This window comes from Buceros rhinoceros, unplaced genomic scaffold (genome assembly GCF_000710305.1).
Source record: "Buceros rhinoceros silvestris isolate BGI_N320 unplaced genomic scaffold, ASM71030v1 scaffold2135, whole genome shotgun sequence".
NCBI classification, from domain to species: Eukaryota; Metazoa; Chordata; class Aves; order Bucerotiformes; family Bucerotidae; genus Buceros; species Buceros rhinoceros.
This window is the reverse complement of record NW_010411034.1, coordinates 53345-78180: the sequence shown is the minus strand read 5'-3', so window position 1 is coordinate 78180 and position 24836 is coordinate 53345. Positions and strand designations below refer to the sequence as shown.

The following is a 24836-nucleotide window of genomic DNA, read 5'->3' as shown; positions in this document are numbered from 1 at the left end:
GATAGTTAGTTTTGTTGAATTCCTGAAAAAACACACTTAGTGCAACTATTAGAAAACTTTTCCTAGAGACCAGCAAAAAGTCCTTGTAAGAAATACAGTGTTAGCTGAACTCCTGGTTCATTGCATCTCTACGGCAATCGTGCCCACCTTAGACTGAGGAATAAGCAGCTAAAGAAAAATATCCTACATTTGTTATTCTGCACCTTTTGAATGATGTTTCACGTAGTCTCACAATCCAATTGCAGATGCCTTGTGCAGCTCCAAGGCCTCAGTTATGACCGTACCCTCCTACACCTTAAAAACTCCTGAGGATCAGATAAACCCTTTGCTGCAAGTTGTGTATAAAATACTTTACCTTGGACGCTCCAGTTGCCCCGTACTGGCATTCACTGGGATGCTCCACTGCCTAATGATAGCACTAAACCCTCAAACCCTCAAAAGCTGCTCATTACACAAAAGAAAGGTTTGGGTTTTTTTTTCAATGGATTAATGCTGGCACCCCTTAGACTTTCCAGCACTGTGAAGCAGCTTTTTTTCTGGCTCTCACAGGTTAAAGCCAGATGACCTACAGCTGGGCTTCCAGCGCTAGAGAAGCCACTGTACAACAGTCGCCCTGCGTTATGTCCACTCTCTGGATGGAGAGTGCTGCTCTCCATCCTGCTGGAGGACAGGCAGAAGAGCTCAGGACTGCGGTTTGAGTTCAAGGCAAAGGGCAATGTGGATAAAACAACCTCAAACCATGTGGCATGGCATGGTGTGTTACAGCTCCAGCTCTTGCTAGGATCCAGCGAACAGGAACAGAATATCTACAGATACAGATATGGGTGACTGACTGACTTTGGTGTCCCAGAGAAGATGTCAAGGTCTAATTCAAAGAGTGTCATTGCATTCTCTAGCAAGGAAGTACACAGGGAGGGGGCAGGAACTCCAGTCCTGTTTTCAGCACCTTCACCTTTTAAAGAGTTTGATATGAAGGAATACACCAGTCTTCTCAAAAGAAACAAAAAGAACTCCACCTCCCACACTCATCACTTAATACTACTCTCTGTTATGTTTCCATCCACTTAATAGACCCACATACTTTCAAAGAGACAAAATTCTTCTTGCCTATCCCATCCCAGCTCATCTCACAGCTACACTATTATGTAATAAACCAGTATTATTTCCCCGTCAGCTTTACAAACAAGAAGGAGATTTCCTTACTTCCATAAATTTAAAAGTCCTTAGAAGACTTTCAGGGCAATTTGTATCATGCTGCCATAAAGCAGTCTGTTCAGCTGGCTCAGGATCCTGCCAGTGAGAGCACACTGTGGCAGGAGTGCCTACTAAACTACACAGCAGTTTTCAGTTCATGTAAACCAAAATGATTACGTGCAGATGCCACATAACAGAACACAGAAGAAAAACACGCAGATAAATCTAAGTCACTTTTCCTTACACGTGTTTTCTTGACAAGGAATGTTCACTCGAGGAGAAGTGCTTTTTAATTCATCACTACGAGCCCGTAAAAGCCATTTGCCCAAATTCTCAGTCAGCCTAAGCAGAGAGATGTATCTCTAAGAAATTTCGCTATCAGCGTATGTGGAAGGCAACTTCACATCTAGGCTGGCAAGTCTACTCTCCCCTTTCCTGTTTGGTGGCTGCCGGCTGGATTCTGCGTTTGGTGTTACCTGTCCTTTGGCAGGGAGGAATGTGCAGTAGATCCCCAAATCATCAAGAAATGCCTGACCTGACTTCCAATCCACTGATTTTAGCCAGAATTTGTTCTGAACCTTGAGGTTTAAGGAAAGATTACTGGCCCTCTATAGCACTGCAAAAGGTACTCAAGTATTGCCAAAGGGGGAAGACCACACAGAACAGACCTAGCTGTCATAATGTAGAAACTGGTCAAGCTGTCTAAAGCTTTCCCCCAACCAATGCATCAAAACAATTTTGTTTCCACATCTTCAGTCTACCACCTCGTAAACACCGAATTTAACCCAGTCCTTAACTCGCTTTGATGTGGCTAGATACCAGGCAGAATTTCCAGCTCAGCCAGGAGAGGCTGGAACTTACTGCTGATCTATCTCACACCGTTTCTCTTACAACGGCTTTGTTACTAACCAGCATCCATTCAAAAGCAAAGGCTCTTTTTTTTTTTTTTAGATTTGAGTGATGTAATAAAAGAAGGTGTCAGACATGTAAAATTTGAGCCCTGATTACTTCACACTGAGAGCTGAGCTGAATGACTTACACTCCCATCAACAGCTGTGCATTATTATATACTTCATAGCTGCCACCAGAGACGTGTGCCACTGGAACTATTCCCTGTTCAACAGTCAAGCAGTGCTCAATTAAGAGCTACTTCTCCACTCACTGAAATGGACTGGTATTTATTTTTCGTAAAAGCTTGTATAAATGTATACATTAGCATCTAGTAGGAACTATACGTGACAGTTTTCACCGCAAATGTACCTAGACTAGTTTACAGCATACAAAAAACATATAAATGATCACCACTGGCATGGCAAAATATTTTATGTTTGTTTCCTAAATTATACAATCTGTGTCTGTTTGCTAAACTGTGTCTGAGGTGTCATCACATTCATAAATCTCTGGTGGTGGAGTGACAGTGGGGAAATGCTTGCAGGTTTAAACATCTTTTTTAATTCTGACTAAACATTCTGCATGCTGGCCAGTGTGAATGTCTGTAGGCTAGCAATTATCTGCTTTTAATGTACATGTGCAAATTTGAGGACCACAACCTCAGTTAATATGATTAACCATGACAGAGATACAGCACCAAAAATATATGGGAAACAATGGTTTACCTTTAAATGACGTTACGGATCAGCAACACTGTGACAGAAGCATCCTCATCTAAAATCAGAAATCTTTCCTCTGAGATTCTAAGTTACCTGCCTCAATTTTTGCAGCAATAGAACATCTCAGCCTTAATTAATACCCCTCTGAGAGGCTGGCAAACAGTGTACTCCAAACTTACAGAATCCAAAGATAATCTAAAGCTGAGACACCACGGAAAAGGAGCTTAGAAAGCTTTGTCAGATGAATGGAAGCCTCAGGAAAAACTGTATTTTTTCTTTTGCAGCTCTTTTTGTTTAGATCTATGCACCCCCACACATCAGAGAACTATAATTCCTTGTGCAAAAGTTTTTGCTGAAATCCACAAAGTTTTCAAAATTTTTTCTTCTGTAGGACACAAGGTTTTTCTTTAAGATAGTTTTAGTGTAGTTTTTTCTTTACTCTAAGACAGTTTTAGCCCATGATGACCAGAATGCTACTGACTCATGTATGTCAGTTTATTTGTTGCTCCTGAAATCGCTTTGTGTTTAAAATACTCACTGGCCATTGCCACCATGAATTGAAAGCCGGATTGATTCCAGCTACGGCTGAAAAATAAACCCTTTCTCCCTTTGCCAGTACAGTAACTGAACAAAAATAGAAAAAAATCTTGCTCAATAAAGCACTCATTTTTTTATACCATTCTAAAAAATGCATTCAGGGTTTTCCTACCTCCATGTGAAATGACCTTTTTGTAAGGTTCAATGACTTTCATATCAATTCTTTGTTCTTGTTCTCCAATAACCACTGTTCTCCATAATCTGTTGTCCTCTCGCTCTTCTTCAGCAGTGTACTCTGGAATTGATTCAGTCTCCTCCTGGGAAGCATCCTTAGTAGCAGTCTGGTCTTCTGAAAGATAAAATTGTATATATTACATCTTCTCGTGAAAGCTCTAAATATTTTCTCTGTTTACGCACATTTGAAATGAATGACTGATACCAACTGGATTTTAACAGCACTATCTTGGATCTGCACTGGTATAAATAAGAATAGAATAAAAGAAAAATAGGGAATTGAAAGTGAACACAGTCATGCTTCTGATCTAGAGGGGAACTAACACAGAGCTACAGCTTCTCAGCTTTTTCCCAGTTCTCCAATCTCTTCACATCCATCACCAGCAAATACAAAGAACGCTCATCTTCCTCTGCTTCGCTCACAACATAATGCTGACTCTTCACACAAGCACTGTATTTGCCTTCCCCAGGGCCTGTTGGCTGAGGTTAAATAGCAGTTCCCTCCCAGATGTGAAACACAGAGCAGCCGGGCAATCTGTCCTGTTCATAGAGCACCCAAGAGAGAACACGTACTTGTAGGTCACAGGCACAATGATGACAATAAACCACATGGCTGACAAGAGACGATGAAGTCTCTCGGCACACCCTCTCTGTTGAATACTCTGTTTCAGAAAAGCTTTGAAGTCATTAACAAAGTCTACATTTCCTTTGCACATGGATCTCTCTGTTGAATACTCTGTTTCAGAAAAGCTCTGAAGTCATTAACAAAGTCTACATTTCCTTTCCACATGGACGAGACGGCTCTTAACAACAAATTTAACTGCATTCCAGTTTTTCAAAATTAATAGCTGGGTACAGAGAAAGTGACATGAGGAGTGATTCTGTCCACGGCTGGAATCACTTAATTTTCTTCTTTAGTTACAACCTCGGTTAGTTGTTACAACCTCGTGTTTTTTCTGTGGGTTGCTGAGCCACCTTTGCCTTGTGACTGTGCATATTATTAAATTTATCTTCATAGTGAAGTTGCTATATATTTTATTCATTGCACATACTTGAAGTAACTAAATAAAATCAACTGTTCTTTTTAAAGTAATTTTCTGTCTCCGAAGTCATAAGTAAGAGTACAATTTAATCATGTAAGTCAGTCATAAAGCGAGGTAAAGGTAAAAAAGATATAATTAGATACATAATGACATACCTGTGTGTACATAAAAAGCAGATTAGACATTTTATTTGAAAATACCGAAGAGATCTGTGAGTGTTAAGAAAAAACTAAAAGAAGTGATTTTAATTGAAAAGAAGTAAAGAACACAATGTTTCATGGAGTCCTCAAACCTTTCTACGTGTTGGTTAATCTCCAGATGCCTCTTTGATTAATGCTGCTTCTTGAACTACTCACACAAATGCAAGTACATGATCCTTAAAACACATCAGTTCATTGCAAGAATTAAATCAATTATCTATTGTCAATTTATCTATATAAAATCAGGAATAAGATAGTACACGGTGTATATGCCACATATATCTACCTACATAGAACCTACCAGCACATACATGTACATGTACTGACTATTATTTTTAAAAGCTGATTTATTCATTAAAATCTATCAATCAATCAGTTATTCCATCAAATTGCTTAGGAATACCAAGTTCCTTGAAACACAAAAACCCCACATTGAACTTTTCTAAAAATATATATCAGGTTGAGTGAGCACACATTTGTTGTTAATTAGGGCAAATGAAGTCTGAATTTGAACTGCTGCCTCTCCTGTATTTCCTGTCTAATACAAAGTATTATTAGGGAATAATACTGATGGAAGCTCCCCCTCTTGGAGGTAGCTTCTCTATGTGTAACAAAATCTGAGTCTATCACTGATTTTTTCTCTACCTAATTCCTGCCTGCTGGAACCTTGCAAGAAAACAGTAATATTTCACCTCCCACCTCGCTGTCTGACCAGCCAGTGAGTTAAAAAGATATTCAAATAAAAGTGTATTAATGGTGGAAGCAGGGATGAAAGATCAATAAATACAAGCATAGACATGTGCAATGTGATCACATAAGCCCTTTCTCCTTAAGAACTGCAAATAAAAGGATTTTGAGGAGATCTAAGGTTGGGAAGAAGAAGAGACTGCGAAAGGTCGGTCTTTTTTCAAGTACACTATTTCAAAACGGTTTAATAGTTGCTGCTCAGTAGACTATGGTGAAACTGAAGAATGTATTCATGCCTTCTCAGGGTACGATGGTGCTGGCATTTAATAAAATACTCTAGCATTCAGTTTTGAAACATGTCAACTCCATGAGACTGGGAGCAAGCTTACAAAACACATCACTGCTCCCTCCAAATCCAGGAATCTTAATGCAATTTTGCATGAGGTTAATTTTGTGCAGGAACCATGGGAAACAATGTGAAAACCACATGCATACAGTCAAGATATGCAGACTTTTGACAGGCCACCACAGGGTGGTCATTCCTTTAAGGATACAGGGTTCCCAGAGGACACTAGAATACACAGATGGGATTATCAGAAGAGCCTAGGAAAACTGTCCGGTGAGGTGGTTCCTCAGAGGGTAGAAAGAGTACGGTTGAGGGACACAACAGCAGCTGGCAGATCAGCGTCAGAGAAGAGGCAATGGGCAGACTAACCCTGTTAACTGTATTTGAGGTTTGATTCATTCTTTTGTCAGTGCACTTGCAAATGACGAAAAACCACGAAAAGAGATCCTGACAAAGCTTACAATGCTGAAACTGGCCAAATGAGTTATTTCTGGATAGAAATGGAACTAATGGAACTAGATCTCTTCCTGACATAGTGGCTATGCTTTTCTTCCTGTGGTGCTGATTTTGCAAAGGAAGATGTACCAGTGTGAAATTCAGAAAGTAAATAAACACACGCAGGCAAATTAATAAACACCCTTTTACCTTCCAAATAATGCCGACTCGGGGGGAGGCCTTCGCCTATATGCACATATGGTTTTCAGGAATGCAATTTTTACATCATGTTATAAAAAGCTCATTTCAGAAACAAAAGCAGTTTATGAAAAAGAATGTTTAAATGCAAGATAATAGTGACAAAAAAAAAAAAACCACAAAAACCCAACCAAAAACCTGTGAAACTTATGATTCTCCAATTCCCCAAACAAGCCAGGTGCTGGTTTAAGACAAGCACTTTAGTATTTCTGCTCTCATCTATTTCCTTTCACATTGCAGTTGTGATGATTATTCTCCATCATTCTTTTAAAGAAACAGGTTTCAGTATTTCTTCTATTACAGACCAATTCTCCAGTAATGAAACGGACCCCTAAATCATGACAACAGTCTTGCTTTTCTCACTTTGCCTTTTATAGTTCAGATGGACCTTCAGCAGTCTGAGCGTGACAAGCTAAATATCACTGTTCTCTACAGTCTCAACAGCTACGTATTCTCAATATTTACTACCCTGGCTTTGGCACAACAGTCTCGAAACACTGATCTGTGGGAGATGATGAGTGCTGGTAGCAGCAGAGTGACACAAGCGCGTTCGCCATGCAAATGAACCATTCTGCACCAATTCTTATGACTATACTCTTAGCTATGAGATTCATGTAATATATAGCCTGCTTGTTTTATTGCCGGCCAATTTTGATAAAATACTATTTTCTTCCTTTTCTACTCTCTGTTCCCGGCTCATCTAAGCGGGGGCCATTTTGATGGTTTAAGTATGTCTAAAATCAAATTATACATCTGTAAAAATGTCACAAAATCCACAGGCATTTTGAGTTCTTCTCCTCTAAGGAGTTTGGGGAAACGGATCCAACTTTAGCAATTGAACAAATCATCACATTTAGACAGCAGCAAAGCTGGGGAGAAATGCTTGCCATGAATACAACTGCTATCAAAAATCACTGGAGCTGAATTTATTTACTTGAGAGCTTAAAGGCAAAATCTGTTTCACTGCAGACCAGAGATTTTGCTCTCACATCATGGTCACAACAGTCTGAAGGTGCAAGCACGTCCTTCTCTGGTGTGAGCATGCGCGTATGTGTGTGTGTGTTAGCTTTAACCTTCGCTACAAAATATTCTAACCATCAAGCGACTCCTCACTATGCTCTGCATCTACCCATAAGGAAATCAGCATTCTAATGAGAACTGACGTTAGGGATGCTCAGGCATGACCGAGTACACAGTAATGCCTCTTTGGCAATATCACTTAAACTGATGCAACTGTTCTTGTATGCTCAAAAGAGCATACAACTTTTAAATTAGAGTGCCCTCACTAGCAACAGACAATGGGGACGATAAACACAAGGGTAAATTCTGTTCAAACAAATCAGTTTTTAAAGTTTCTTTCTGTTGTAGGTTGTAAAATAGTTCCCCTCATTAGCTTTACATATTTGCATTAGTAAATATGTAGTTCAGTTCTTACATGGTTCTTAAGGTTCTTAAGCAAGGAATGCGTGTTAAGACTCTGTTCTGTACATCATGAAGGCAAGTAAAGTAAAATGGTGTAAAACACTTTTAAAATGGTGTAAAACCACATGAGGTAAACCCATTAATATACATAAAAAGAGAGGGGTATCCAGTGCACACTTCAGGGTGTATCCATACTGTACAAGTAGCTCTGCTGAAAAAGTGTATTCAAATCATTGGAGTGAAGAATTCTGTTGCTCCATCACCTGAGCTAGCTTTATCATGCCACACACACATATCTTCCATATCTCAGCTTAACAACCAGACATGGGAATAAAATAAGACCTTTCTCACTAACATAAGACCTCTGTCACCACATTGAGTCTACTGCAAGCTTTTTGGTGCAGCTTATGTCAGCCAACACATTTTGCACAAGGTTATAACTCTGAAGTTCTACTGATGTTAACCGTTGGGATCCAGTTAGCTATAGCATTCTCTGCAACATTCTCTACAGACAGCAACTGCTTTATCCTTCTCGAGTAACTCTTTTTGACCAAGCCTTACGGTACTGGACAAAGACAGGGCTTTGATTCTCCCTATGTAGCTCTTCTTATTTTACTGGGTCAGCTGTACCATGTCTTTCTGCACTCTGCATAAGTACTAATGTGTGACTTTACACAAAGGAAGAACAGTCAAAAAATAGCAGACAGTAAAAATATCTGGACACCTAGCATTCATTCTCAAATGCTTTAACCAGATTCGTAGCCTGACGGACATGAGACTGATCAAGTGAGCAGTAAGGAAAGGATCACAGATAAACTCTGCATTTACAATCTAGAACATTACCCTGCCCGGTGTATTCAAAAGAGTCTGCTTCATCAGGAGTGTCAAGGTCATCCACATTGATGTCGATTTCATCTGGCGTATCCAAATTATCATCAGAAAGCACAGAACCTTCACTCTGGTCCAAAGAGAGGTTGATATTTGGGGCAGTAAGCTTTATCCTTCTGGGGTGGGAACCGTCGAGATCAAGAGAATTCGGAGGTTCTGAAAAAAGAGCAAGAAAATAAGAACTTTATTGCCTCCACATACAGTTAATTGCCCAGATACTTAAGAATCACCTCCATAAAGACCAGGACAGATCAATTTTAGTAATACCAAGCCATTTAGGACCACCTAGCACAAAACATCAATGTTAATGCTTGAAAAAATATAACAAGCATTTATTGGAATGGCAGATGTAGTTGGAAGCTCTTAAATAACGCAAAATCCAGATGAACTTTTTTTTTGCAATTAGACGACAATCAAGCCTTGGACATACTCTGACCCACAATGTTTACAAATTCAAAGAACAATATACAAATCATTTGAGTTATAAACATTGCTGAATACTGGATAAATTGATATGAGTGAAAATCCCCTGTAAGTATTTGTTTTCTTTCACAGTTGGTGTTATTTGAATGGTACTGATTTCCAAGTAGCTGTCTCTAGTTTTAACTATACCACCCTACATAACACAGTAACAGAAATAAAAATACCTGAGCCTCTTAATCAGTCTTAAATACAATTAATCTTCAACAAGGCAAAAACCAGATATGGTTTGCCCCTTGCCACGGTATTGTGTAGCACATTTCAGGCTGTTCTGTCTGAGGTATTCTAACGGTAACTTAGTTCTCTCAGACAGTAGTCAACTGTAAGATAAATGAAAGACTATTTAAACTTCACAAAGACTAAACAAGTGATGACAACTATGCACAAGAGAAAATGGCACAGCGCAATTATAATTTCTCAAGTGAAGAAGAAAATTTACTAAATAAAGGAAACTTAACACTTCCTTTTCACACAGACATGATTCTTTATCAGCACAGAAACATCCTTCTCACTGCATAAACAAATGCCAGGGGAATAAGATATAATTAAGAAAACGAGTAAGAGGTTCTCTCACCAGGTCTCATCTCTGTAGAACTGGGGCTTAGTACACCCTCAGCAAAGGGGATGTCCATTCCCACATCCTCTTGTACCAACCTGAGAGGTAAAACACAAAGCAAACTCTTAAGCAGTTACAGAGGTTGACCTTGCTATCAGTATAGCTCATGTGATCTCACACGGGACTGAAATCTTCCTCCGCACAGCCAGTTCAGAAGTCTGATTACAAACTGATGTGACAAACGCGTACAGCTGTTGTCGTTGCTGTTGTAATCCTCTTGTGCTTACCCCTTATTTGTGCACACATCTGTAGAGCCTCTGGACACTACAGGTCACAGGTAGCCACTTTCACGTGGAGCAGGACAGAGCACTGAGTGTTACAGGCTGGTAAGCAGCAGTGTTTCACATTTTACCAATAAAGTTGGTCTTCTGTCATATGGCAAACCAGATACATCATTGCAGGGAACCTCAGCTACTCTTTGCAAACTGCGTGTCATGGTTACGAGTGCCATAACAGTATTTTCACAGGTGTACGTACAGTTACTACACAGCAAAAAATGAGATGAGTAGGTTTCTTTAAAACTCTTTTTATATCATTTGTGCTTTAGAGAAATTTTGACCTAAATCGGTCATTCTGTAATACTGAAACAGCTGGTGAGCATTGAAAGAGGACAGAAAGCACAAAAGCAAGGAGAAAAACTACTACACAGATCTTCAAAGACTAAAATGTTGCATACTCTCCTACCCAGCCTCCATTTTTAGGAAGATACTCAGAAATTACATTTAACATATCTACATAAAACAAGTAAAAGTCATTAAGTGGTGAAAGTAATAACAAAGGTGTTTGAATGTTTAAAGCAAACTGACAAACTGTTTTAGTATTTGTTTTCTATTCAAGTATTTCACTACATGCCTGCTGGGAGGACGATTCAGCTGCAGACAGGAAACAACATTTTACATTTTCAGGACACTCTTGGTATCTTTCAAACTATTTGCATCATTTATTTTATCAAAATAATTACAGCATTTTTTTTTATAGATTCCTGTTCCAAAATAGGTGGTGGTGGGGGGGGGAATCATATATTTTTTTTCTCTCCCCCCAAAAAAGCTGAAGAACAGACAATTTTTACACTTTGATTATCTGCGCTGTGATGAGATCAAAGAAGGTACTTTTCCCTGTCAGAGCATCAGCTAGCTCTGTTCTGAACGATTCAGTTGAACAGGTCTGAATAAGCTTGGCTTTTCACTCCTGCCGCTTCTCCCTGCCCTCACCTTCCCCATGAGGACTGACCCTATTTTACCATGTGCAGACAAGACTCTTCTGGTCATCACTGCATCACAGTATGAGCATAGTTTCTGACACTTCCTGTTTATTTCACATATAGATTATATACAAATGTGTATGTAAGTGCTTGTAAGTGAGTCAGAGGCTTCACTGTGCTTAAAGTTGAAGAAGTTCTTTGCCTCAAGCCCCACATCACCAAATTCCAAATACAGATAGGCAAACCAGAGAGCTCCCACTTACCCTGTGAGGCCACAGAGAATACAGACATTATAAAACTAGGATCAAACACGTTTGTACTGCTCAGAAAACGACCAGGCCTTGTCTCTCAATAAAAACAGACACATCTTAATCCTGCTATTTAGGCCCACATACTGTAGAGAGCATCTTTCATAAATATAGCCATTAATTGCTTAATCATTTGTACAAAACACGGCAATTCTGTATTATGTTTAATTATTGTCGAATAAGGCTTGAAATAGTCTTTTTGGATACACAATAGAACAGTAAAGAAATTTGATCAAAGTACCCTGCTCATGAATAAAAATGAATGGCACAAATTGTCTATAACGTACCATTTCCTTTTCTTCTGCTTTACAGCACCATCTGTGTTCAGAAGCTGTACAGAAAACTGCTAACACAGAATACCATTACAGTCTACTTAGAAAATGTCAGGAAGTCATTAGAGTCTCTGGCTTTTTTGGGTGTCCATTCAATTCACAGTAAAAAAGTCTAATTTATTTATCTGAACTCAGCAAAGGCTAATCTGAATTCTAAGGAAGTGCTGTAACACTAACATTAACAGCTGGATAAGGTAAGAAACCACACTGGTGGAAACAGTGGTGGTGGGGAAGGACGAATACTTCTACTCCATTTAAATTCAGACTAAGATTTTATTCATGGCTTTTTTACCTTCCCAAATATAAAACTACGAAAAGTTCTTGGATTAAAGCTGCTCAGGACTAGTCAGGTAACGACTTATGGGTTCTCAGGGGTATATAGTTTGGCCAGACAGAGTAGGGTTTTGATAACAACATATAAACCATTCATTTATAAAATTTCTTACAGCCTTATACCAACAAATGACAATTCAGAAATGACCGCAGGAAATTATCTGCATGGAAATGCTCTTCTTTCAGGGTGTGTGAAGAGCAAGCTATGGGAAGACAGTGAATTTCCAGGCTTTCTGTATTAAAAAGAGACAGCATACTCTGCAGTAAGCCTGTAAAAATGTTTGAGCAGCATGAAGGTCATCCCCTCCACTGTATAATAAGACCATGACTGAGATTTATACACTCTATTCCTGCAGAAAAAGTGACAATTATGATCTGAAAAAAGCAATATCCCCCAAGTAATTAATTCAGAATTTTAAGAGCTACCTAGAATTTTTGCGATGCCTGGGCCAGAACCATCCTAAGCCATGACATTTCTAGGATTGCCTCAAGACTGCTTTTCTCCCTGTGGCGTCTTTATCTTTTTTAAAAAAATGCGTAAGTACTTGGAGTTGGCATCGCCGCTTTCTCTACAATCTCTCACACTTCAATGCATAAATCTAAAATGTTTTCCAGTGGCACCACTACAGTTCAGTTAAACCAGAATTTTACATTGCAGCTGTGTTTACAAGAATGGTACATTTCTGGAGATAGAAAGATAAATGAGTTTCATACTCTTTTGTTGGGATTTCTACTGAAATACAGTTACTGATGCTGCAAATACACCAAAAAAATACCTCTTGCTTAGGGTTTCAAGTAAACAGCATCAGAATTTGTCTCAGTATCTGTAAATTTATTTTGATGGCACAGTGTTTTTAATACCAATAATCCATACAATTCATATTGGGACATTTGATTTGGGAAGCAAAATCTGCAGTCCTGAAAGATTTGGGGGACAAGGCTGGCAGTTAAAAATCACTTCAAGCCCAGTTAGCAAAAGCATTGCTGACACAAGGTCATCCACTGTATTTTCAATCATGTAAGAGAGGAGACTAGATTTCCTGTTTTTAGTTTATTTTTCTTTTAATTGTGTCATGTTCTTATTTACTGACAAAAACAGTCAACAGTCTTTTCTAAGAAAGAGTCTTACTCTGGAGTTAGTCATATTTTTCCAGATCCTTTGTGCTTTACCCAAACAGATTAAAGATTCCTTGCCAGATACACACATGCGATGTTCAGTGAAAGTTTGTATTTTTTTAAAGCCCTAGTTGGTATTTGTTCAGTCATAAAACAAAAGACAATACAAATCTGGTGGGTTTAGAAAGCTGGTCACAAAGCATGGCTTCTGTGACTTTGTACCTCAACATACGGCTCTGGAGGTACCTCAACACTTGGCTCCCCATCAGTGTGAGTATGAGCAAGACACAGACAAAGCTTGTTTTCTACAGACACAGCTTCCAATTTTCTGATGGCTTTGGAGAGTATGCTACGCTGACCAGCTCAGTACCTTGCAGAGTAATTTCTGTCTGTGCACAAGTTCTCAACAGATCCCAGAGGGAACTCTGGTAATGGAAGATGGACTTCAGAAACTTAAATTAAGCAACCACCTCCTCTTCCTTTCCCACAGACTGCTTCACATACTTCCAAAATTCTGACTTCCAAAATTCTGGCTTACAAAATTCCTTGCCTTTCATACAGGTGCAGATGATGCCAGGGAGATGAGGCCAAAAGCATTAGAAAAACAAAACACTTTTTTTTTTTCCTTTTTAATGAATGCTTCTGATCGAGGAAGAAAATTAAGAAGAAAACAATAAAGCTCCATTCCAATCAGGTATGATTTACTGGATTGATAAAAAAAGGATCTTTCACTCAGAATGGAGGTCAAAGTCAAATAGCCTTCAGTGTCATAAATTACTTCTTTTATGTGGTGCACAGACCAGACATTTAAGGATCAGCTGCGCTGGGAAGCAAGTTGCTGCATATTTGCTTTGATAATTCTGGTCTATATTTGTTCAGCTAAAACCTCCCTGTTTTACTCAAAGGTGGATCAGAGATAGATACCAAATTCTTGTGAAAGGACAGGAGAGAGGCTGGGGCTGAAAACCTTTCCTTGCTCTTCCTTCGTTCAGACAATCTTAAAGCTCAGTAAATTTATAATCTTTAAATAATTCTTTGTTCCCTCTCAAATCAGTATTTCTCAGAATAAAAGTTATCCTTCCTGACGTTTCTAGGTACACCAGCATTCTGCTATTTTGGAAAGAGCTGCTCTGCATATTCACAGCAATATGTCACAATCCCTATGGGCTGTGCTGCCTCTCCCCTGTGTCAAAGGTGATATATCACCAGTTTCCCAAGCTGCTCTGCAGTTATTAACATATCAAGAAGATAACGTCTTTAGTCTAAAACAAGTAAACTCTCCAATGGGTTGCTCCGAATGAATAGCTGCAACCTGCAAAAGACAGCAACATTAATCCAACAATGACCATCATCTTTCCAAACTGAATCGCTCCACTCCAACTCACCATAACTTGCTCACCAGCTGGGCTTCAAATCGTATGCATCTTCCAGGCTTTTGTACCCACCTATGTAAAAGTTTAATTTGAATGGGAGCCCACAACTGCCAAACACTTTTCCTAGAGAAGTAAATCATATTTCTTCCACGCTGTTCCCTCCATACACAGTATTTTGTACTTAAATTTTCAGAAGATGTTGAAGGTTTTTATGAAGTTTCAGAGCATGATTAATAAAAGGAATGACATGGATGAAATCACCTCAAGTCATATCAATACCTGCTTGTTTTGGAAACTAAGTGGGAGGGGGGGAGATGAAGTACAATGAAAAGGTTATTCAGAGACTAGACATCTGTCTATTTTCACATTCTCAAATTCCACATACTATGCAGGTACACCCTGGTCTTGGATGAAATAAAAGCCCTGCTTATAGCCCACCATTTCACTGCTTTGCAGTGAAAAATTTAGCTGTTCTGAGGAAGAATACATGAATGGTGAAGTTTCAGGTACAAAAACAAGGTGAGGGAACTTAAATTCCTCCTCAAGTCACTTCTGCAGAACGCAAGCAGCACAAAATAATTCCTCCTTTGAATGCCTCCTACCCCCACCCTGTAACAGTGCCCTTACACAAGACCTGGAAAGGAGAAATGAGAACTTGAGGGACTGGACATGACAGTCCAGTATTTTCCTGGGAAGGTATGAAAAAGCTGCTGGAGTTTATCCAGCAACGCCTGTCCACTATCAGCGCAGCTCCACCCGAAAGTGCCCTTACCGTTAAGCAGTCTTAAATGCTTTGCCAGGCCAAGGACAGAGCACACAGTACCTTGGGTAAGCCCTTCCACTGCCAGAGGCAGCCCACTGATGGCTCCCGCTGCACTTTGATTGCTCCACCTGTAGGATGCCTAACCTTTCGGACAGAATGAGGTTAGGCTGCTCTTCCACACTCAGAAGCAATAAAAAGCCTCAAAAGTGGAGCCTACAGCAAATCTTTAAGTCCCCCCCAGACTGGAATTTACATCAAGGAACAGCTGACACCAAGCGTTGTCTTAATTGCTATACTCCCATTCAGCTTACAATTCTGTGCTACAGAGATTTATGTACATTTAAAGCAAAAATATTATCATAGATGACTTACAAGGGGTGTTTTGCTATCATCCTTCTCTGTAGCTACTCCAACATTCACCTCATCTCATATTAAAGAATAACCTATTCACTTATCACGATTAAACACTTGACACATTATTCCATTTTTACAAAAGAATCTGTTCTTGCTGTTCTGCATTTGTATCAAAATAAAACATCCTTCCCTTCCTTTCATATTTTATATATGCATGCTCCAATCTTGTGGCTTGTAATTGCTGTTCTATTTAGAGATTGCATGTTCGCAGACCCTTGCTGCAATAGTATGGTTTAAACCAACTGCAAGTATCTACTTCCTGAAATCACTATTCTTTCTTGGAGTGCTTGGAAGAGACTGAATGCAGTAATTCTGCCCTTTCTTTTAAAGAGAGGATGGTTCTTTTCTTCTGCTTAGAGATGCAACTCCATAAACTATGTGATAACTGAGATTTCAGAGACATTTAATGCTAGTGGACTCATAACAAATCCTAACTAACTTAATGAGCATGTGTTCGCGTTTTGAGGCTTATCATCCATGTAAGACAGATAGAGATGTTCTACAAGCAAAGCCAGAGAACTTCTGGACATACCTCAGTATCAACTGTGTCTACAGACAAAAGGAGACGATACAGGAAGTAGAGCATTAGCATATAAAGTTGAAAAATAAAACCTGACAAAATACAGGCTTTACTGTGAAGCAAGTTTGATGAAAACACACAGAAAGAAACAGAGAAAGAAACCAGGAACGTTAGCGCCCCAAAACCTAACTGAATTATGCACTGAAAGCAGGAGAAACCCATGAGTAAACGTGGCCTCTAAAAACAATCCCCACAATTACTCCTAAAACTAGTCCGTTGCTACAAAACTTCCAGAAAAAACAAAAAATTCCTACATTTGCTATTCAGACGCCCCAAAACCTAACTGAATTATGCACTGAAGCAGGAGAAACCCATGAGTAAACATAGTCTCTAAAAACAATTCGCCCCAAAACCTAACTGAATTATGCACTGAAAGCAGGAGAAACCCATGAGTAAACGTGGCCTCTAAAAACAATCAAGTTTGATGTAAACACACAGAAAGAAACAGAGAAAGAAACCAGGAACGTTAGCGCCCCAAAACCTAACTGAATTATGCACTGAAGCAGGAGAAACCCATGAGTAAACATAGTCTCTAAAAACAATTCCCACAATTACTCCTAAAACTAGTCCGTTGCTACAAAACTTCCAGAAAAAACAAAAAATTCCTACATTTGCCTATTCAGAGACAAAAGAGACTGTAGTGTGAATTTTTTAGCTACAGCAGAATTAACGATCCCTAAGATGTCGTGGAGTATGCATCAAATCAAAGTGACACACCCCGTGCAGGGTTCAGTCAGTATCAGTCAGAGACTGTCCTTCAATCACATCCACACACCAAGAAAGTGAGCATATTGGAAGGAATTCACCCCAGGGTATCTGAGACTAGAAAAAGGTAATTACTGTTACTCACAGCTGTGTAAAATAACCGTACAGTATACAGGTGACTTGTAAAAATGGATTTATTTTACAACCTCCCAAGAGCTGCATTTAGCAACCAGATGTTAGTATACTAAATTAACTGTGTTTCTATTGCTATTTATTTGGTAGCTCTTAATCACAAATTAGTTCAGGAAAAATCCATAGATTAAGCACTGGAATTTATGCATAGCATGAGTTTTTTACTCCCATTCCTCGATGCAAACAAACAAACGAAAAAAATTATCCGTGGTGCTTTGCTTGAGCCAGAAGCTTTATTAATCAGACATCTATGCACATGTTAACTAATCATTGTCATACTGCTGCACAGTAGATAAACACATCCTTAAATTCCCATTTTACAGAAAGGTGTGTCACTCAACAGCCATAGAATAAATCATTGCTAAAAATAAGTGAAGGTCCTAACTTCCTAGATTTTCCTCTTCATTCTTTAAAGCTTCTTTAACTGATTACACTGCTACTTGATACTTACCATGTGCTAATTTTTACTTCATCTTCAGCTTCAGAGTTGGATGAAAAAGTTACTGTGTCTGTAAGAGGTAATATTCTTCCCGCACGAAAATGCTGTATTCTAGCCAGAAGATCTGAAATGTTTGCATTTCAGAACGTCAACTGAAAACCATTCTTTACAAAAATGTTTCCTAGTATCCAGTCAACTTTAGTGTTTACTATCTATTTAGGTAGCCATCTTTTTCCTTCTTAAATCTAAACTGTAAGTCTCAGTTTTTTCCAGGTAGCCACTCACAGTAGCAGGCTCTCCTGCCTGCTCTTACCAGTTTAAGACTGTTAAAAAATAAAAGTTGCTATTCTCAAGCACATGCCACTGCTTACACTGCTGCTAGGCAGCCACAGCCTGTCTGTTCTGATTCCTTGCCAGCTTCCTCCCTGAATGACAGTGCAAGCGAAGCAGGCAAAGCCAGCGAGGGATGTAGGGAGCCACAGAGGGAACAAACTTAAGTAAAGAGATGAGTAATAATGGGATTCACCGGGCTGTTTCAGCAACCTTATGCATTGTGCCCATGGATGAGGGATGCTTACGGAAGGAATCCAGGGCTCCAGGCTTCTTCGATTATCTGTGACTTCCAGCAACATGAAATAAAAAGGCGTTTAAATCAGAATGAGGGAAATTGGATTTAAGTCCCAGACCCAGATGACTTGCTGAAACGGGGTCTTAGGCATGCAAGCCAGGCTTGATGCTGCCTGCAGCATATCCCAGAGTCCCCAAAAGTCTCTCTGTAGAGGTGTGTCACCAGCAGGTCACAGGATGCTACAAGACAGACAGTGGAACCCAATGAACCACTACTGAATACCTTATCTTGTCCCTTCTGCATCCCCAAGCATTACTAACCATGCACCATTCAAACACTGCTCTACAGACAGGACAATCAGTCCTTCCTGGGACTTTTCAGAGCTGCTAATCACCTGAGTATTGGGCACTTCCAAACATTATTTAACACATCACAAAAACAGCATTACGAATTAAAGATACGGAATTATTCACTGATACAGAAGAGAAACAGAGGCATGAACTCTGAGAGCGTCCATTAATTGTGATTTCCTACATTGCGATGCTCAATATCCTTCGGGTTTTGTATGAATATGTAGCATTTTATAACATCCATATGCCACAACTGATCCTCATGATTAGCTGCCACTGAAAAAGATCGGTATAGTCAGGCGCTAGCAGCTTCACTTCGGCATCCAGAAAAAGAACAAATCAGGCAGGAGCCAGAGGACAAGGACATGTGCAACTGAAGCAGCTGGGAACTCCTAGTGACTGGCCCCGCACCACGTAACAACATCCTGGGCATGGGCAGGAGACAATTCTGTAGAGCAGTGTTACCTGACTGCACCCGTGAAATAGCACTGTCTCCAGCTATGTCTCTTAGAGAGGAGTGTAGAACCTGATCGGCATTTCCTCACACTACCATTTTAATAATTTAGTATGAGTCTTAACTCAGCATTTTGTGTGTGAAAGCAGGTAGAGAGTAACAAATTGTCAGGTAGAAACAACGTGCCACTTGGCATCTATTGTTCTGTTTCGGTGCTGCACTCACATACCACCACACGGACTTATCTCAGAGCAGGCGGTTTCTTCTGTGAGCTGTCTAGCTCAGGCACTGCTCACCCTTATAGTGAGCCAGTGCAAAATTACCCAAATTAACCATGCAAGGTTGGGGAGCCCGTGTGATGGGTGCTCCTCCATCAAGTCTGGAAGATCACAGGGTATGGCAACGAGCTATGCAGGTTCAGAGAAGTATTAGCATTTAGAAGGCTTGTTTAAACTTAGCTCTCTGCTCTTAAAAAAAAATTTGTTAATATTCTACAAATAACATCTAGATGTTAAGAAGTTAAACCAATCTGACATAGAAGATCCTTAAGTATAACCTGAAAATACTTTTTGTTTGAAAGCTGCACTTCTGAAAATGTATTAAAATGCCAGACCTAATCACAGAACTGGGACCTGAATCCCATCTTCCACTGAGCAATTAATTATTCCTTGAGAAAATTCAGTTTTAGTTTTCCTCACTTTGGAACTAGTTTTCCTTCCAGCATGTGTGGATCTTGGTGACCATTTTCCTGCCATACGGTGCTGTCAAGACCATTCGTCAGAATACCTGCGGCTCCGAATGATGCAATTGGCACATGAACAGCGCCTGAAAAAGCAGCGTGCGCCTTACACTGAGCGCAGCCATCTGCACCCTCAGGAAGTATGCTGATGCCTTGAAACTAGTTAACAGGATACACATTGCAGGATCAGAAGATGATCTTCAGGAAGTTTTACATTCTCCAGGGGAGCTGTGAGAACTCCGCTCCAACTATTATTACAGTCTACACCTTATCGAGCACATTTGCTTCCAAATGAAGACATGCTAAAATGCCTTGGACTGCTCTTAACCATTATTAATAACCACTAGTTCTGCAGCTGACCTATCCACTGAACTTCAGTGGTTATTTACTGTTCCATACTTGGGTTGTCTGTAACACTGTCAATGGTTTGCATTGCTTGATGGGTTTGCTTCTCTGCATGTACGAATGCTGACACACACAATTACGACGACACTTGCTCTTCTCTTCATAATGCTTTTTCTCCATTCCTATTTATGACTTCATTCCTTAACCTTCTCAAACAACTTCTAGTCCTTCAACACCTTAAATCTTGTAGATTTGCTCATTTTCACTTTTCTTCTCACTGTTACTCTACTGCCAAATTTCCATTTTTTCATCTTTTCCATGCTAATGTAACTATGATTTCACACTTACGGTGTACCATGTTACCATAATTTAGATTCACATATTATCTAGGGTAGCAAACCCACAAATAACTCTCAGCTACATTTTTTCCTACCTTGGCTATGACTGAAAAGGCTCTGAAAGATTCTGATGTTTGACTTCAGTCCCTCTTAAAGCTGCAGTTGTCAGAGATGTAATAGATAGCAGGGGAATGTAACTGACAATCCGGGATGTGGAGTGGGAATTTTAACTGGCAGATTAAAATGGAAATACCCTAATGGATATAAATGGGTAACTGAAAAGTTCCCATGGGTGATTTGCAAATTGTGAATAATAGAGGAAAAGCCCAACCATGAAGCAGGAGACATCTAATCAAGGCACATCAGCTCTACTGAAGCAGTAAAACTGGCAGCAAACCAGGCAGTCCTGCAGCTTGCTTGCACCGGCAGGAGGTGTTCAGAGCAAGAAAGACTGTCAGACCCTGCAGCAGGCAGGTCTAAAAAGACATGTGCAAGGGAAGACAGGAGGCACAGAAAGCCACCAGTTATCTTAGAGGCAGAACTCTGTCACTGAGTAGGAAGACCACAGAAGCAGTAGAAAGATAAAAACCGACCTAAGTGCGGGAGACCAGGATAATGTCAGACACAGCAAGGAGCCAGAGAGGCAGGAAATGCCAAACTGAAGAAGTAATGTTCAGGAAAGAGGTGCGAAAGCGGGGCTCCTCCTTCCCCCACACTGCACACCTCATGCATTACAGCTTGGGAAATATAAGGGCAAAGTTAGCTATATGCCACTGCTTTAGACAAGCAGGGAAATGTGCATTCTGCTGGGCTGCTGCCCATCAGACAGCTCTTCGGAGTCTGCTGCCAGTGATTCGTGCTAAGGAGAGTGAACTTGTTCTTGTAGGACACAGTCAGCTGGTAGTCTGAAATAGGGAACTCTCATCTGATGCCATCTATTTTTCATATTTCACATCTGTAATGGCTATACAGAAGACCACAACCTACAGGACGTGCTAAGAACTAATCGGTAATACCTGGATGAGTTAACTCACAAAATCCCGTAACAGCCAAGCCATTTCCTTCAACGTCTAAAGCAAAAACAAGTAGATTAACTAAGAAACCTGTCAAGCAACTGGACCGTCACTCCCACCCTCTCCTCCACCTCCGTCTCATTCATTGTTGCAAACCATATTTTTCTGGATATTTGGACAGGGCCTGACAGAAAGCGTTTCCAGTCCTACAGTGATAAAAACAGTTTTATCAATATTCAGAGATGATGACAAAACTCTATTCTCACTTATGCATTACTTCTTAGTAAGATTGAGAACTGCGTCTTTTGCCTGAACAAAGACTGTGGCTTAAAGATCAATTTGTTTTCCTCTGCCTTTTTTCTTCACACATATATTACAAGCTATTACAGATATATTATCTCCCGTTACTGCTGACTACTACGGAGATGCCACAATACCACAATAGATTGCTTGTAGCAGGATCTAAGTTTTTGAAGTAGTGAACTTAAGCAAAAGCTAGATTTGTCTCTAACTACATGAACTTTCTATAATCTTGTCCAGATACATTCAAGGCCAGATAATAGTCAGACTCATCAAAGACAGGAATAAAAGGCTATTTTAGGCCTTAGTACTCCCCTGCCCCACAGTAAATAGCAGTGGAGAGCACAGAGAGCAACACAGCAACCCTGGACAAAACAAAAAAAACCCCACAACGTTCTGGCAGGGTAAGGATTGGTGTGTTATCACTTCCCCCACTGACCCCCGCAGCTGCCTCCTGACAGTGCTTCCAGAGTGGTGCATCCTTCCTTTCTCAACACAGCTCTGCTTCCCAAGAGTATTAATCTAGATAAGTTCAGAAATGACATTTCTGCCTGCTCCCCACTTACTTAGAATGATTCTGGCTAAATACATGTACCAAGCCTGTATATATTTCCTTTCCCGTGTTGCTCTAAGCAACTAGTATTTAGATATTCTATATATTTTCAATGCTTCCTGCACATCACTGCTATTTGCTTGCTTACTACACTTAAAACTGAATAATATTTTCATTCCTTCATCACAGACAGAAAAGCACGCAACTGAATGAAGCTGAATCCAGCTCCTATAATGTCATTCAAACAAAAATACCGCCTGTACAAACCAAGTTTTGCAGCAATTTTTCAGTCCTCTTACCACTGAGAACACTGTGCATCCTTGATCAGTTAAGCTTCAAAGATTACATATTCCATTCACTGCAACATTTTACAAGGACATTGCAAAAATATTTAAAAATCATATGCTTCAGCTGATAGCAAAGAACATAAAAAACCCCCTTGTCAAGAAGTCTGCAATGAGAGCTATCACAAACAATTGCTATGCCAGTAATTAAGCAGTCTTAAAAGCAAGACAATCCGCTGACAATGCCCAATGTTGATTTTTTTTCCCCATCGTATCCTCAGAGCTACGCAAACAAGCTGAAAATAATCTAAAATGCAAGGTGACTGTACAGTGAAGTTTTGTTTCCTAATTACAAATATCGTGACTGCACTCAGACAAAAGAAATCCCACTGAACTGATGTAAACTTCTCTCATAGAGAGCAGCAACAGAATTAAAATACAGCTGCCCAGTTTTCAGTAATGAGGTCCTGGGTGCTTTGCATCTTGCTGACAAACATTTCCCCTTTCTCTGGCTAAAGTAACTGCAACAACGGAGCCGTTAATCAGAAAACCTTCTGCCTATCAGGCTCTCAGAGCAAAGGGATGCTTACCTTCCAAAGACTCGAAGAGGCCTTTCTACCGGTAGAATAATAAAGATGCTTTACTGCTGCACTTCAGCATCCCTCTTTCTGTGACAGTTTACTAGAAATACAGATCCTCCACCATTTTCTTGTCACGTGGCTAGTGGAACTGCTAAATAAGGGTGATCACCTGCTTCCAGAGAGCTGGCTGTGTGAACCAGCAGCTATCACGCTTTGGTTAAAGCAGCACTGAAACGAATGCAGAGCTGTGCTTTGGGAGGTGGAAATTATTTATTTTTTTTTTTACATTCCCTGGGGAGCTTTCTCGGAGCATCACCAAACTTTGATACGGCAAGTCAGCTGGCAGTAGCGAAAACCTCCCCACTCTTTCATTTCAGAGCCCGAGGAAAGCTTGTGATGAGAGACTGCTCGACAGCAGTTCTTGTGGATTCAGCCCATCTCAGCCCTCATTTCTGTTTGCATTGACGGTTAAAGAGCACATGCATACTCAAACATGCTTTACATAATTTGTTCGTTTTGCAATTCAGTTATGGTAATGCAGATGCAAATTCTAAAAAAATCCCAAACTACCACCAGTGCAGCAGGCAGGGTGAATTCTGGAAACACACACTGTGCAAGCACCAAGAGGCAACGCTCATGGCTTGTGCCATTTTAGGGGTGTGCTTGAAGGAAGGTCATTTATCCCCATGCAGTGCAGCCCCAGAATCTCCTTTTATAAAAGCTTTTAAGGGTTGGGTCCACAGAATTACTTGGCATTTGGCATGTAAACACTAACGCTGTTTTTACAAAAATGGGATCATCACCATACTGGCTGCTGCTATTGTTTAACAGCTGGCTCTGCAATGGAAAACTGGGTTTTTAGTTTTAATTAATCTTCAACCTCCAGATGGTGATGGAAAATACTGTATCACCCCAAAATTAATAATAAAAAAAAGATAGTTGTCATGACTTCATAGGCCAAATCAAGTACCAGGGAAAGAAATGGTGTTACTAAACTCTACGCCTGAACAGAGTATGTTGTTACTCCCATCAATAAAAAAAAAGTTGGCAGTGAGATTCACTAACATTGAAATAGATTATTGCAATTATTTTTTTAAGTAATAAAATGCTTTAATGAATTCACAGCTACGTTGCCGGAAAGTTCCCTGCCCTGAATATGTCCAGGGATTCCTCTATTTTCACAAAAGTGACATTTCTGCAAAGGCCAATATATAACATAAAGCTTCTAATACATAATGTATAATATTATAATGATTACAATGGTATGATATATAATGATGTAAAATATATTATATAGTTCACCATGCCAAACTCAGCTGAATAGTGAAATCTCAAGTTCTGAGCTAGCAATCTTAAAAAGTTCTTGCTCATGCCAATCTAATCAGTTTGTTTAGTTTCAGCTCACGTTTTTACCTCTGTTGCAAGGCATTAATTTTCAGTTACGCGGACTTCCCCACGAGCAACCTTCTCAGTTGCTGCTCCTTTCCTTACATGTTTGTTTTTAAACTTAAAAGCACTCTCCTTGTGTTTTGTCAATTGACACATTTTGTGCTCCCAAGGAGGAGACCTCAGTTCAATCTGATTTCAAGTCCACACCTTGTAGTT

At 39.9% G+C, this 24836-nt stretch overlaps 1 protein-coding gene across 1 annotated transcript in view; it reads right to left on the bottom strand.

The window, feature by feature from the left end:
- Positions 1-24836, bottom strand: part of PRUNE2 (prune homolog 2 (Drosophila)) — a gene marked incomplete at its 5' end in the record, with an annotated part of 87831 nt that overhangs the window by 10322 nt on the left and 52673 nt on the right. Inside the window, 3 exons of the mRNA XM_010135847.1 lie at positions 3514-3690; positions 8810-9010; positions 9909-9988. Coding sequence (XP_010134149.1) covers positions 3514-3690; positions 8810-9010; positions 9909-9988 — 458 coding nt within the window. The remainder of the gene's footprint in view (positions 1-3513; positions 3691-8809; positions 9011-9908; positions 9989-24836) is intronic.